A 15,691-nucleotide genomic window follows, 5' to 3' on the forward strand; every position below is an offset into this window, starting at 1 on the left:
TATTCTGAATTAATTAAGCAGCGGAAGAAGTCGCGTTTTTTTTCTTTTAATATTTTTGCCGTTTTGTTTATTGGTAATTTTCATTTAAAAATTCTCCCACGAAAAATAATTACGGAAAATATTTTTTTTCTCATAACTTCATCAGTGGTAAAAACCGTGCAGCTTTGAACTGTTGTTATTTCCTCGCTGCGACAATTGATGCTTCAACGTTTTAGTTCAATCCGATCAGCGTGACCTACTTTAGTTGTTTGTAATCGATGGTTTTTGATTTTTTTCTGGTTTTAATTTTCTAAAATTTAAATACGCTTTAATTTTTACAAGATGTAAATATTAAAGTAAGTTTGAAAGTAATTTTTAATAAAAATTTTTTTGTTTACGTATTTTTGGGAATTTCAATTCTTCTAGTACCTGCGAATCAATAAGTATCATGTTTTTTTATACTGTAAATTAGCATGGTCGATTTTGTTCCACGGCGCGTGGCTGATTGGTGCAGTATCCTACTGGTGTTGTTCGATTAGATTGATTTTATTTTATTTTTTTTTAATTTGAAATCAATTTATAAAGACAACGTGAATAAGTACAATGTTTGGTTATACTTATTTTTGACTGCTTTCTTGGCTAGCTGTTATCGGGCTTTGTAGTTGTTTTTTTGTGTATTCTGTAAATGCGGTACGCAAGCCGGGGAAGATTGGAATGAAAATAATATAAGATTGTACTGTTGCATAGGCAGCGCTTTCACTCGGTGACGTTTCTGTATACACGTACACATATGATTTTATTTGTATTTAAGTAAATAGATGCGAGTGTATTTATGTATTGTCTTTTCTTTTCTTTTCTTTTCTTTTTCCTGTCGTTTTATATTTTTCTTGCGTCTGTGGTAAAAATTCTTGGAATTTTATGCCAATTTTAAAAGTAGAGCAGTTGTTTACATTATTTTTGTGTTTTTTCTTAATCATTAATCGAAGCGTAAATACTGATGAGGTTGTAAATGTGCAGGTTGATGATTTTTTCCCTTTTCATTTTTTTATTAAAGTAAAAGTGTGTCAGTTGTTTTTCCTTTGTTCTATCACAGTTACGTTGTATTTATAGGTCAGTGCCAAAAATTTGGATAAGTTGTGCAATGAGTTGGGAAGTGCCCAGGTCGATGGCGACGGTGCCGAAGTAAAAGATCACCAGACGGCACCTATCGATCGTGTTGAATGCGTATCACAGTCGCACATTCTTCCATGGTGGTTTCAGGGTATTGATTGTGGTATGTGTGAAAAAAAAAATTTTTTTTCTTAATATTTTTTTATTTTGATGTTGATTTTGTGTGCTGTGTGTTGACTAACGTTATGTGCATCCTTGGCTGTATAAATAACAACTCTCTATATTGATTTTAACCTTTTTTATTTTAAAAGTAACCCCTAAATGTATTTTTTGTGGGAAATGGTTGTTTTAATAATTTTAATTGAAAAAATTTTTGCTGGTATTTATTATTCCACTTGTATTGATGCTTGTTGTTTTTTCCGCTGAGGTATAGTAATTTGTTTTCTTTTGTAGTACCAGTTTGATGACAACAATATCAGACAATGTTACACTGCAAAAATGGCGCTTGCCTTTCCGGGCGGATGTAGCAGCGTCAGGATTTTTTTTTGTTAATCACTGGATTGCCAGGCCAGTGTAACGCAGTAATCGTTGGGCAGTTTTGTTTTGCTGACTCATTCTTTTTTATTTCCCTGAACGTGGATTGCGCGCGGGAGAGTTTTATGTTTATTTGATTACTGTATTTTGTCCGGTGTGCGCACATCTTTTTCATACATAGAAGTGGGAGGGGGACAGTCGACAAAGGTCAAACAATACGTATGTAATTTCTTTAATTCGATTATTATTGTTGTTGTTAATGTAAATTTTTTTTCTTCTTCACGTATGATCAATGTTAAGTAATTATCGTATTGTTTCACAGCAACAACAACAAGAATAATAATAATAATAATAATAATAAAACAGTCGATGAAGGTCGAGGATGCACATGCAATAGGTACAGTTCTGCTGTTGTCTGAGTCAACACTGTGTGCAGTTAGAAATTGAAAACGTTTTCATTTTCTGTCTATATGCACGTCGTGAACGTTTGTAGAAGAACACTTCAACACGATGAATGGAGAAACTATCGACGCTGCTAATGCATGCACTGCGTCGGTTCCTTCGAACGCCGTACCTCAACTTGTTTCTACTACCGACGGCCGATCATCCGTGCCTGGCGTTTTGCCACGAGCAGGAACAAATTCAATAGTTTTAGGTACTGTAATTGGAGGTAAATATAGAGCTGCTATTATTGTAATACCGGCACTATTTGTTTTCTTTATTTTTCTATTTTTGAACACCACAAACTATATATGTGCAGTTTGAAAAAATACATACATGTGCCTATTTATACATGTCGTTTTTTTTATTCGACGCTTCGGTGCATGTTTATTTCATCAATTTTTTAATTACTAGACGCTTGAATTGTTTTTTCCATTTATATTTTTTATATAATTTTTAAGTAGCATAGTATAATTTTTTTTTATTTTGAAGGAAATTTACGTTTTTTTTTAATGAGATGCCGAATTCTTTGAATTTGAAAGAGATTCGTTGAACTGAATTAATATAGGCGTGTCCTTTTTATTTTATTTTATTTCATGCTGCAACAGTGAGGATGACGAAGTTCTTTTGCGTCAATTTTGATGAAATTCGAAATTTATCCTATCTATCATGAATAATTGCTTTTTTTCGGTTTGATTCAATTTTACACGGTGTCCACCTTCGGCGGATCAGTTTCTGTACTGTCAGCAAATTAGTTAATGCACGAATCAAAATTGTTGTTGTTGTTTTTGATTTTTCTTTTATTTTTTTTTATATGCGTTGGAAAAATTGATATTCAGTTTCCAGTGGAGCGTGAACTGCATTCTAAAACAGGGCAGTAGCTGGTTAGCTAGTTTTACCTTTTTATTATCAGTTTCTGTTGAAATTTTTTTGTTAATGTTTATTATTTGCATAGTCATAGTTAAGTATTTTTATTTTTTTGAATTTTGTTGGAAAGGAAATTGCAAATGTTCATAGATTTCAATGACACATTTCGTACGACATGTTGTGTGTTTTCTGTTATTTGATTTGCAGTTCAATGTTGCATGCGGAGCAGTGGGGTGTTTGATGTTGTGTGTGTGTGTGTGTGTGTGTGTATATATATGTATGACTGAGCTAATAATTTTCACTGTCAAGCTTTTTCCTTTCGAGTCACCTGGTTGTTTTGGAGTGGTTTGGTGGGTAAGTTTTGCAGAAAAAGAGAGGAGTAAGCAAAACAAGCGTTTTATTTCACTGCAGTGGGTGTTGATAAGTTTTTTTTTTAAAAAAAGTTATTGTTCTTAGTTAGCCAGTGATGACAGTAATAGCTTACTTATGATTAGTGGTAGTGTTCAACGAGCGAATATTTTGTTTGTTTTGTAGGCTTTTTAAAGTTAACTTTTAATTTTTTCCATATTGTTTTTTATCACTTATTCAGTTTTACTTTTTTTCATACCAATTTCAATATAGTATCAGTAAGCTGAACAACAAGTGTTGTCATAGGGGAAATACGACAACAGGATTTACAGACTGCATATTACTGGGGAAAGTTATTCTGTTCAGTTTTGTTTGAGTAGTAGTCGTGTTCTGATAAATTCTAATATATGCACGTGCAGTTTGTTGCTTGTTGTTTCATTTGAAAATCTTTCAATTTTTTTCTGTAATTCCAGTATGATTGCTTTATATATATATATGTTTTATCACTTTACGGGTGGGTAGGATTGTTGCATGCTCGCATGCTCAGAAATACGCAGTAAATGCCGAAAGTTTTATGCGATGTGCGATTTTGACCAAGATAATAGAATTATTTGATTCCGAAGTGGCTATTTTTGTCACTTTTTGGCATGCTGTAAAACTATTTGCAATTTGTTTGATTTTCTGTGAATCGTACTTTGTCATTGTTTTTGCAATGCTATTTTTTTTGTATTTCGATTTAGCTTAATCATCAGTTAGTCTGTGGGGTATTTGAAATTGTCCAATAGCTTTTGTTCGTGTCAACAATGTTTGCATTGCGTTGTGATTATTCACTCTGCATGTTTCTTCCTGTTTCCATTCATATATGTATATATATATATATAGACGCACGCACATGCACGGGAAGATCGGTGAAAAAAAAGTACTGACGTTGTAAATGTTCCACTGATATTAGCATTATTCTTTTTCTTAGCCTGTGATTGGCACCGACTGATGTTTCATCTTTGCATGTGTATGTGTGTGTATTTGTTGTTTTGAATTGGCTGGCGTGCTTGGAATTTGTGTCATTGCGGAGCGGGGAACGGCGACGACGATGAACTAACTTAACTATTTATTATATTCTCTCCAGCATATTTTTACTTGGTTAATATTATATTACTTTTCTTTCCAGCTGATTCGACGCATCATTGATATTCATCTTCTTTTATTTTTTCACCTCCACTTACACTTAGTTCCCATCTGGCGACTATGGCGTACATTTCATCTTTCACTTATAACTAGTCAGTTTATATATACTGCGCGCTGGTGTTCTTTTTGAAACTATATCTCTGTGAGCAGAATATAATATGAGATTTTTGATGTTCATGAAAAGTTTGATTATTTCTTTTTTTTTGCTGTTATAATAATTTCAACAGGGGTAATGTGAACAAAGTGACAATGTGCGTTGTCAGATGAACTAAGTGAGTTTGTTTGGTTGGGGGTGGGGGGGGGGGTGAGCTTTTCTTCTTTTCATTTTTGGCATGCTGCTATTGTTGCGCTCGTGAAGTGGACCAAGTGATTGCATTAATCACAGTCTCTTCAGTCGTCATTGACGACGTTTGCTTGATTAAGCAAATTAATTAATTTTTCTCTAATAACCATGTTTGTTGTTGGTACTATTCCATCATTAACTGTTGCGTGATTTCCAATATGTCGTTCATTTTTCTGTTTTTTTTTCAACATCCGGTGGTAGTCGTGATTGTTAAACTGCTGCTCAGTTGCAGTTTCCGTTTCGAGCAGTTCGATTTCTACTTTTATCTGTACGTTTGATTTTGTGTTTAGAACATGCGGACGGGGTGACGAAAATCATGCCAACAGCAGACTTCGTCGCTTCCCAGGCGGCCATGACCGCCCCGGCGACGGTGAACACCGAAGAAATGAGCCGGGAAGATTTGAAATTGCGCGTACGCACACAGCTTGAATATTACTTTTCTCGGTATGGCAACTGCCCAGCCAGACGGGCAGTATCCTTTTTCTACGATGAGTACAATGTGTGTGTGTTTTCAGCGAGAACCTTTCCGGTGACATGTACCTACGTTCTCAGATGGATAACGACCAGTACGTGCCGATACGTATTGTGGCGAATTTCAATTTGATGAAAAAGTTGACTACGGACATGAATTTGATCGTCGAAGCTCTTCGAGGTGATCGTTTGTGGTATTGTTCGGCTTCATTCGGTATGGTAATTTTTGTTTTCATTTCCAGAATCGCCGTACGTGCAAGTTGACGAAAGCGGTGAAAAGGTGCGTCCACTGTTGAAGAGGACCACGTTGATTTTGCGCGGCGTACCCAAAGGCACGGAGAAGCACGTACGTTGTTTGTCGTCGGTGTTGATTGTTCAATTTGAAATTTATTTTTCAAAAAAAAAAAATATTTTTTCAAGGAGGTTGAAAAGCTCTTTGAAAGTCCCAATTGTCCACGGTTGGTTTCTTGCGAATGCGCATTGAACGATACTTGGTATGCAAATTTCGATTCCGACGAAGACGCACAAAAAGCTTACCTGTACTTGCGTAACGAGGTGAAAACTTTCAAAGGCAATCCGATTTTGGTGCGTCGGTTTTTTTTCGCATGTTGTTGTTGTGTTGTTATTGTGGGTTTTTTTTCTTATTTTGAAAATTTTAGGCTCGTTTCAAGACCGCGCCCATATCACGGGTCCCCAACGGGTACAACAACGCACGCGGCCAGAACGTGCCGCCCACCGCCTACGCGACGGCTGCCAACAACAGTAACAGTAACAATCCGGCCGCAGCCGCTGCCGCCGCCGCAGCAGCCGCCGCCGCCGCAGCCGCGGCCGCTTCGTATATGCCGGGTTCGGCCAATTTTGCCGTTTTCAACCCGGCCGGACCGGCGGCGATCGGGGCCGTACCCGTGCCGGTGCAATTGGCCGGCCCGGTCGACGGTTTCGCCGCCTACGCTGCCGCCGGACCCGCGGTCGGCGGCCCGCCGGGGCCCCAAGCGCAACCTGCGCCCCCGCCGCCCGCCGCGCCCCCGTCCATGACCCAGTTCACGGTCGGCTTGCCTGTAGCCGCCGCTTCAGAACCGCCCGACCAACAAGCGGCCATGGCGACCATTGCCGCAGCGGCGGCCGCCGCTGCTGCCGGCCCGCCGAAACTTTTCTACTACTCGCCCACAGTGGCGACTTGCCAACATTCGCCGACTGCCGCCGTACTGCCGGTCGCGTCGGCCGCTCCGCCGCCGTTCGTCGCCACGGCCGCGATGCTCGGTTCCGCCTGGTCACCGTTCGATCTTGGTCAAGTGAGCGTAGATTGAAATTTTTTGTTTTTTTGTTTGTTTATGCGATTATTTTCTAGATTTTGGCTATGAACGGGTTTCAACCTCAGGGTACTTTCCGACCTGCCCTGACGTTCGTATCGTCTCAGCCGATTACTGGCAACGTCAGCAGTCGTCGTTTTCCTTCTCAACGCATGCGTAAACGGTAACTTGTTGCTCTACAATTCGGCTAATTATTACTGTAATTATTATTTGTTCTTGATTGTCTTTCTGTAGCGATGGTCCGCACCGTCCCCATTATTATCATTTCTCGGATCGGACCCCACTCGGCGGCGGCGGCGGCGGCGGCGGCGGCGGTCCGTCGTTGGCTCAGGGTCGCTACGGCCACGTCAGTTCGCGTGGACTGCCCGATGGAAGATCTTACTTTCGCGCCAACAACGAACATTTGCATTACGCCCCCGCTCCCGTTGTTAGCACCACTACTACCACCATCAGCCAGAACAACAACAACGGTGGTATGATGAACAGCAACAACAACAACGCTTGTAATCATGGAAATGGGTAAGAGAAAAGTTTACAACTGCGCGCGTGTGTTGTTTCTGTTCTCCTTTTCATTCATTTATTTTTAGTGCTCGCGGTCGATCGATTCGTCACGTCGGTTTCCACGGTCCAGACATGAGATATTCGAGCAGTTCCACCGGTGGCGGTGTTAACAGCAGACGTGGTCCACGAGAACGTTATTCCGGCGCTGATTATTGGAGTTCGGTAAGGCTTGTATATTATTTTAGAAAAACAAACAAACGAATAAACAAACTTTTGCAGAATTCAAACAACAACAGCAGTAAAGACAAACGCGTTTCCGGCGGTGGAGCCGCGACTGCTGTCACTGGCGGCGACAAGAAGCTGTCGTCCGAGCAGCAGAGCTTCCACCTGCAACCGTCGAGCTTTCCGCCGTTGCCGACGAACGGGGTATATATTTTTCTTCTTTTCCATTCATTCATTCATTCATTTGTTGTTGTTCAAGGATTCTTCTCGCGGCGACTCCACTCCACCACCGTCTGCTGCGACGACATGCGATTCGTCCCATTTGATTTCTGCCGAATCTGTTACCGTTGCCAGTGTCGGTGGCGCAGGTATACGAGCGACGATTGGTTGTCCAAATATTGTGGTTTAATTTTTTTTTTCAAAACGATGCAGAATTGTCCGTTGAACCCAAGTCGGCAGAAGTGATCAGTTCACCGTTGCTCAATGTTGACCAAATTACCGCATCTCTGACCACCGGCAGTGGTGGCAAAGCGGTTGGTGTCGAGCCAGCGGCAGCCTCGGCGACCACGACGACTACGACCACCACCACCACCACCACCAACGCTAATGTTACTGCTACTGCTACCACAGCCAAGACTAAGGTCAGCAGCAGTAGTGGTGGCCACACGGAAAAGCATTATCCAAAGCAGCAAAAAGCCAACAGCAGCACCAGCGGCAGCAGCAGTGCTGTAAAAGCGGGTGAGCCGGCTTCTTCGACGACACGCCCTCGGGGCGAGGCACCGTTGAATGGCAACGGCGCGACCGTGCAGACGACGAACAAAAAGTCGACAAAATTGGCGCCAAAGTCGTCGAACTTGACAGCCGAAAATAACGCTGCAATTAGCGTAACGACAGCAAAAGCTACGACCGTGACTACAATTGCTTCAACAGTTACTACTACTACTACTACTACCACTTCATCATCATCAGCTGGGTAATTTTTTTGTTTTACTTTTTTCAAAAATATTATTTATCGATTCTATTGTTTAAGAGTTAGCAAAAAAGCTGCTCCAGATGTTGCTCAAACTGCAGATTCATTGTCCAAATTGGTCGTTTCCAGTTCGACGACCAACAACAGCGGCGTCGGTACAAGTGACAACGCTAAGACGTCGAAAACTAAGAAAATTCACAACATCAGTAATGACGAAGATACGGCAACTGAAGTTAGTCGATTGAATAAAAATAATTTTGTTATTAATATAATTTATAATTTTAATATTGTCGTTGTTGTTGTTGTTGTTGCAGAACAGCGTGAAAGTTGCCGACCGGAAACGTCTTACGTACGCAGATATGGCGAAGCTGGGCGTGGCAGAGAGGGCGGCAGGCACGTCTAGCGACGCGGCAGCAGTCGCCAACGATGCGGCTTCAGTTAACGACGCTGCCGAAAATAACGCCAGCGCGGTTTCAAGCGAGGACAAACCGCGCTCCGCTGGCTCTCGTCCCACCAGCAGCGCCAACTCTCGTTTGTCGTCTCGGGACGTATTGAAATCGTCCTGAATGCCCCACCGAACAACAAAATCCCATGCATGTTGTATTAATAATATATATACAGTTTGTTTCTTTTCTATTTTTTTGTTTTGTTTTGATCGCTGAGCTGCTCGCGTCTATTTTTTTATGATCTACTATAGTAGATTCTATCTGTGAGATACTGTTGGGAAGGATGAGGTAGATGACTTTTTATTTACGTTTCTTCTTCATCTGCCTGTCCACAGCAGATCTTTATTGCTGGCAGCTTTCAGCTTGTTTTTCTTTTCTTTTTTTTTCTTTTTGTTTTGTTATATTTCAATTTTGCATTCAAAACAACAACACAGCAACAACAAGCGCAGGGATTAGAACTGATTCGGGAGGGAGACGACGGTGGAAAAAAAAGGGGCAGGAATCTTTTCTTTTTTTTAATTTATTCTTCTCTTGTCCATTTTTTTGCATGCTTCTCATTATTTATTTGCTTCTCGATTTGCTGATTTTTTTGCCTCTTGTCTTCTTTGCCAATGTGACGAAAAAGCAAGTGGTGGTATGCAGTATCTACAATAATCCCGTGTTTTGGTTCGGCGGCACGAAAGCACGTGGATTTGTTTGTTTTTGTTTATTCATATATTTTATTCTTTCGATTTTTCCAATCGACAAAAGTGCTCTCCAATGCTCAGTGTGGTGGATTATATATTTCTTTCTTTCATGTCGCGTGGTGGTGAAGTTTAATTCTTTTTCAGAGGGGGAGACTTTATTTTTTTTTGAAATCATGTTGGCCAACGTCAGCAGTCATCATCATCATCATCACCACCACGACCACGACCATTGTTGTTTTTTGCCTTTTCTGCTTTCTTGAAAAATGCGAAAACAAAAAAAAGCTTTACGTTGTGAATTTTTTTTTGTAAAATACATTGCTACTTTTTGTGATAATCCGGACGTGGTGACGCGTCAGAGAAAACTGTACCGAAGAGAAGAGTGTAGGAGGGAGGGGAGGGGGAGAGAGAAAGCAAAAAAAAAGAAATTAAATTGAGAAATTACGCCAAAAAAAGAACAAAAAAAATTTTCCAAACGTCGTCGGCTCGTCTGCCGTGGGAATTTTTCCATTTTTCAAATCCAAGCTTTTCAGAGGTAGGTGGTTGGTTGTTTGTTGTTTTGTTGCGCAAGTAGGTGCGGTCGCGTTTTGAGCAGATTTTTTGTTCGCCAACTTTTCTTCTTCTTCTTCTTCTTTTCCTGCCGTCTGAGCTTGGGTTTGATCGAATTGTGTGCAACTTTTTTTTTTCGTCGTATTTTCTTTTTTGTGTTTGTGTGATTGAACAGTGGAAATATCCTAACCTTTGGCCGATTGATCTTGCTCACTCCACTGCATTATAACTAACTGACTGATCGTGCTACATTTGAAGTTGGTGGCTTGTGAAGCAAACGTGTATTGCTGCTGCGTTGTACCATTTCGAAAACATCTACCTATTACTCCCCTACCCCCCCCCCCCAAAAAAAAACTATGTATATTTTATTCTCTCATTTTCTCACGCGCATAATTGCATTATAATAATAATAATAATATTATTATTATTCTATGAGCAATATTGGATGAAGGCGCTTGTGTTCCCACTCCTGCTTGCACTACCAGGCGTTAATATTCAACATATAATTTGTGAATATATCTTATTTTTTTCGTTTATTATGTTGTTATTTTTTTCCTATCCTCTTTTTGTTTATTTTATCTGTTGCTCGGTGAGGCTTTGGTTCGATTTCAGGTTGCGTGCCACGGCCGACAACTTTTTACGTGTCGACTGAGCGTTGTTCTTGTTCATTGTTGACGACAATACATACATGTGTGTATGTATTGTTACTGGTATTTTTTTTGGACAGGCCGACTGGCCTGTTACTAATGATTTATCGATTTATTATTGGTTCGATTTGGGAATAGCGGTGATTCATCTTAATATTTCGACGCTGAAAATATCCATATTGGTGGTGAAGAGAGGGAGAGAGAGAGAGAGAGACAGAGAAATGGATATAATGAAGCGCCACGAAAAATCATCCATTTCTGTTTGCTCGCCTGCCTGCCTGCTTGCCTCCTGCCTACATACCTACCTAACTACCTGCCAGCCAGCCAGCCTGCCTGCCTGCCTGCCTGTGTGGACTGTTGCTGATTATTATCAGTATTCAGTAAAAACTGACAATAGCAGTGATAATTAATTAATTAATTAATTAATTAATATCAACAAGCGCAACACATGGTTACAGTTTTGCGCATGTTGTTTTCCGTTCGAATTCTGGATGAACGATTTTTCGTTCGCTTTCTACTCCAGCGCTATTATGATGTTATGGAATGCACAACGTCAGCTGACACATTTTTGAATATGTGCGTGTGCATGTATAGTAGCGCTGGCTTCAAGCATCATTACTAATTCTTTTCTTTCGAAATTGGACTATTCTGTCTACCAAATCCGACTTTGACACCTGTTCATCTTCTGATACACCAGTGTTCTTCTGATGTACTACTGTTTTATTATTTTTTGGTCTCGGAAATTGGTTCATTTTCACACACAGTCAGTCTGTTTTTCTTAGCCAGTCAGACTGTTTATACATATATATATATATATATGTTTATTTATTTTTTGTTATTATTATCATCAGTATTCTCATTATGACGCTTCAACGAATGAAGATTAATCATCGTCTCTTCTTTTCGCACACGTTTATTGTACACAAGTGGTTGTGATTGGAATGAGTTTCGACGCCCTGACTTTTGCATGTGCATACAAGCCGACTGGTATATGTTTCCATGTCAAAGTGCCACAGAAAGAACCGACCAAGCAAGCATTGCATACATAGAGAGATAGTCTTGCTCGTTCTTATGTGTTTTTTTTTGTTTTTCGTCCAAGCGCGTCAACCGCGCATTGGAGATGATTTTCTTATTTTATTGTATGCATCTCTCTGATCCCAGAATTGGGCAGACAGGATGTTTGTTTGTTTGTTTGTTTGTATTCAAATTTGCATCGATGTTTCGACAGTCGACTTCCAAACACAGTGCCGTTCGATCGACGATCGTGGATTATTTTTTGATTTTTATTTTCTTCTGTGCTTTTTTTATCATCGCTTTTCCCATTCGAATAGAGAAGAGAGAGAGAGAAAGAGAGAGTCGGCGGACGCAGAAGTGTGACTGACAGCGCTTTGTCCATGAATATTTCTAATTTCTTCGGCCCACGGCATCTCGTATCTCCTCCTCATTGGACCAACATTTTGAAAAGAGTGGAAAAAAGAAGAAAAAGCAACGCTTTTTTTTGATCGAACGAAGTTTCAAAATTTTTACTGAAAAACAAAAAACAACTTGTGCTTTCTTCTTCTTTTTTGGCTTGTGCGCGCATTTGTTTTTTTGCACGGCCAAACTTTTATTTCATAATTTTCATGTGCTTTCTTTCGTATATTTCTTAAAAATAAAAATCAATTAATTAATTAATGAGCAAACTGTTCTGATTTCTCTTTTCAATTCGACACAACAAACAATGAATATTCCAGTTCTTTTCCAATTGCAAAGCACATTGACCAACCATCCTGCCAGAAAAAAAATTCTGTTCCTCCCAATCCACCATTGTTGTAATCGACTGTTCCATCTCGGTCCTGTGTCTTCCCCCCCTCCCCCCCCCTCCCCCAATCCCCCTAATTTCCACTGCTTCCCATTTTCATTCAACAACTGTCCGGCGTGATCAGCACGTACATTCCACGTAGTGATTCGCTTGCTCAGCAGCAGATTGCTCTTCTGTTCTGCACTGTTCAATTTTTTTGACAAACAACCCAAGTCAGCAGCAAAAACACAGACTAATTAATACAATCGTCAGTGAACATGAACAAATTATCCGCTCAAATGGATATTGTTCGAAAATTGCACCTATCTTTTAGAACAATAAAAAATAGCTCATAATATATATATATATGTATATGATGTAATTTCAAACAAAATCTTCAAACGACTGTCGCTGTAACAAACAACAATGTGAATAAATAAATACATTTCTAATTAGCTCCCAATCCATTCTGACGGTATAGGAACTTGACATCTATAAAAAAGAAAACTTACAATGTTGCATGAAAATTTCAGTCCAATCTGATGATTATTTTGAATAATTAATTTTTACTTCTGAAGTGTGTATGTAATCCAATCAATAAATTGCGAACATAAAGATTGCAATTTTCGAGAATGCTGTAAAGCATAAATGAAAATTAGGAACAGTTGTTATTAAAATGTCTCTTTTTTGGCTAACCACATTGAGTATTCCTTTATAAAAATGAAAAAACGATTTAATATGCATATTTATTGAGCATTTTTGTTTTATTTCTTTTTATTTATTACCATTTCAATCCCATTTTGGTTCCACTTTTTCATCAATATATTGAAAAATGCTCCATGCATAACCACATTTCAGGGACGATGCGGATAAATTTGCAGTAGTTTTTTCTCTAATTGCTTCTGATCGATTCAAGTCATTTTTGAAGACAAAAAGGTTTCTCGACAATTTTGAAATTTCATGGGCTGTGTATGAGTGGGGCTTTGCTGTCTTGTGAAAAACAATGAAAAACTTTGTTCGAAATTTCTACTTTTTCTGATAACTTCTGATACGAAATTTCTGATTCCATTGTCAACCATTCACATTAATGAATGATAGTGATGTATGCATGGTTTCATCAGAATCTACCCAGTAATTGTATTGAACAAGTGGTTTCTAAATTTCGCTGCCTAATTTCCAAAATAAATAATCCACAAAATATGCTTGTTTCAGAGAAGCTTCATGCAAATTTTCATTTGCTTGTTTTGCGCTCGCCTTTGTGTGCATTTAGCTTCAAAACTGGTGCTGAATGGTGGGGTGCGTATGTGCAGTGGAATGTTCTCGACTTTGACTAATGAAAAATTACTTAGCAAACGGGTTTGACGTGTGATTGATATTGGTTATTTTTTTTAAACAACGCATATACATTTATAGAAAATCGTGAGTGCATGACGGACATGAACGAAGAGAAAAGATGGTTAGTTTAACGTATATGTTTTGTATAGTTAGGGTGTTACTTAGCCTATTTGAGCTGATTCTGCGCCTGTAGTTTACATAAATGTGAGTTATTACTTGTTGTGATGTTTATTAATCAGTGTCGTCTATTGTAGGTTAAGAATATTTCGCACAAAGTAAAATATTCTATTTTAATACATTGAGTAGTTTTTAGCACGTTAACATTTTCATGGTCCATACTTTGTTGAGTTCAGATTAGGGTTCTGCCGCGGAAAGAAATACTTGAATCATATATGAATCATTGTTAGATCAATTTTTGAGTTTCAGCAGCTTTGTGGCACTTTTAAATTTTGAGTGTTTCCAATAGTGCCTATTTGCGAATAGCTGTGCAAGGATAGGAAGAATGTAAGAAAGGAAATCTGCAGGAGATTGTCACATTATACTGCATGAAGTGACGCGATCTCTATTTGATAAAAGTCAGAATTTTCATTGCTCACATATTCTTCAACCGGTGTTTCTTCAAGGAACGAAAACCAATTGCAATGCCGGGCTTCACTTTCAGTGTGCATGCTTTGCTCCATTGCACCATGTGAGGGCACATTACCGGTGAAGCCTCAGTGTGAAGAGCACATTTCTTATAATCAAATCGGTCGTTAAGTGATATGAAAATAATTCGAGAATTACGCATTAATGCAACTCGACAATTACACAACCGTCTACGAAGAGGATAGGTTGGTAATACACGGCTAATCGATGCCGATTGATTGATGCTCATAAAAACCATTTTTGGATTCCAAGGGCTTTTCTAGAAAATTGCAAATTTCATGGGCTATAGAGTTGCTCCTTTTGCAAAAATCCGTGTAAAACCTTTTTCCAATATTTGTAATTTTCTGATTGCCGTAGTTTTATATTGAAAAAAGATAGTGCTTTCTAGAGATTCAACTCTAACTTCCCAGCAGTTGTGGAATAAATGGCCTCAAAAGATGCGGTACTGCCTATCTTAATACATAGGGAATTCGCCCACAACTAACTCTCTTCCAACGGCAGCAATGACTGCCAATTTCTAAACATGTAACATTTTTGATATTGAATCTATTACACCTCAACTAATTTATTGTTTTTCTACAGTCAAGTGAAATGAAATTCTGAAATTATTGCTGCTAAAATAATCATTAATTGCTGCAAATAAAAACGAATGCGTTACATCTGTTTTGTTTATCGAAAAGCAAACATTTCACGAAATACGATCCTAATTGCTATGCTTTTCATCGATTAAGCATTCGATTCGTATCACATGTGTGGCTATTTGATTGTACTTTCACTGAGTGACTACGATGCAATGTCAATTTGCATAATTAGTATAATATTTAATCGCCCAGGGGAAAAGTTCATTACAAATGCTAGGAAAATAAATTAATTCACTATTGATGTCAAATTATTAGGCTCATGCACGTTATTTGTTCGAATCTTTAGAGTACTCCACCAGTAAAATACAGAGGAACTTATTCCATGCTTGTCATATTGCATGTATGTGCAGGAGTTCGACGAGTTACACTGCACGACGCGACCCTAACCGTATCAAATGATGAAAGCCCATATTTTCAAAGCTCACATTTTTCACACCCGGTTGCGGTACCAGAGGCCTGCCGCCTTGCTCGGATCCCAGCATCTGGGATCTCAAGCAAGGTCTTCTTTTCAGCTCGACCGCCTCCGCGCCAACCCCCGCCCTCCTGCCCGTTAACGGGGACTTCCCCCGGCGGAACCCTCCTATTCCCGGTGCTGGCCAAAGACCGGGTTTAAATAGATGACACCTGTCCATTTTGTGTGGCAATCGAACACTAGTTTGAAATCTTCGTCGCACTAGGGATTTC

The 15,691-nt window shown here is 39.3% G+C and overlaps 6 protein-coding genes across 6 annotated transcripts; 5 read left to right on the plus strand and 1 right to left on the minus strand.

Moving 5' to 3' along the window:
• The first annotated feature begins 452 nt into the window (after nt 1-452).
• Nucleotides 453-1,666, plus strand: Tsp_10627 (conserved hypothetical protein). The gene is made up of 3 exons (XM_003372347.1): nt 453-503; nt 1,090-1,256; nt 1,543-1,666. The coding sequence occupies exons 1-3, from the start codon at nt 453-455 to the stop codon at nt 1,664-1,666; spliced, it is 342 nt and encodes a 113-aa protein (XP_003372395.1).
• Nucleotides 1,667-5,123: 3,457 nt separating this feature from the next.
• Nucleotides 5,124-6,313, plus strand: Tsp_10626 (la-related protein 4). Its single transcript, XM_003372348.1, has 4 exons — nt 5,124-5,251; nt 5,323-5,459; nt 5,521-5,624; nt 5,699-6,313. Exons 1-4 carry the CDS (start codon nt 5,124-5,126, stop codon nt 6,311-6,313), a joined length of 984 nt encoding a protein of 327 aa, XP_003372396.1.
• A 62-nt stretch (nt 6,314-6,375) lies between these two features.
• Nucleotides 6,376-6,755, plus strand: Tsp_10625 (angiomotin). The gene is made up of 2 exons (XM_003372349.1): nt 6,376-6,570; nt 6,627-6,755. The coding sequence occupies exons 1-2, from the start codon at nt 6,376-6,378 to the stop codon at nt 6,753-6,755; spliced, it is 324 nt and encodes a 107-aa protein (XP_003372397.1).
• A 311-nt stretch (nt 6,756-7,066) lies between these two features.
• Nucleotides 7,067-8,847, plus strand: Tsp_10624 (hypothetical protein). The gene is made up of 7 exons (XM_003372350.1): nt 7,067-7,107; nt 7,176-7,311; nt 7,369-7,515; nt 7,571-7,679; nt 7,744-8,284; nt 8,342-8,513; nt 8,596-8,847. Exons 1-7 carry the CDS (start codon nt 7,067-7,069, stop codon nt 8,845-8,847), a joined length of 1,398 nt encoding a protein of 465 aa, XP_003372398.1.
• A 1,989-nt stretch (nt 8,848-10,836) lies between these two features.
• Nucleotides 10,837-11,228, plus strand: Tsp_10623 (conserved hypothetical protein). Its single transcript, XM_003372351.1, has 2 exons — nt 10,837-11,005; nt 11,047-11,228. Exons 1-2 carry the CDS (start codon nt 10,837-10,839, stop codon nt 11,226-11,228), a joined length of 351 nt encoding a protein of 116 aa, XP_003372399.1.
• Nucleotides 11,229-14,313: 3,085 nt separating this feature from the next.
• Nucleotides 14,314-15,639, minus strand: Tsp_10622 (imidazole glycerol phosphate synthase subunit HisH 2). The gene is made up of 3 exons (XM_003372352.1): nt 15,395-15,639; nt 14,852-14,921; nt 14,314-14,625 (listed from the first exon to the last, which is right to left on the minus strand). The coding sequence occupies exons 1-3, from the start codon at nt 15,637-15,639 to the stop codon at nt 14,314-14,316; spliced, it is 627 nt and encodes a 208-aa protein (XP_003372400.1).
• Between the last annotated feature and the right edge of the window lie 52 nt (nt 15,640-15,691).

Source organism: Trichinella spiralis, assembly GCF_000181795.1.
Source record: "Trichinella spiralis strain ISS 195 chromosome Unknown Scfld9, whole genome shotgun sequence".
Classification (NCBI taxonomy): domain Eukaryota; kingdom Metazoa; phylum Nematoda; class Enoplea; order Trichinellida; family Trichinellidae; genus Trichinella; species Trichinella spiralis.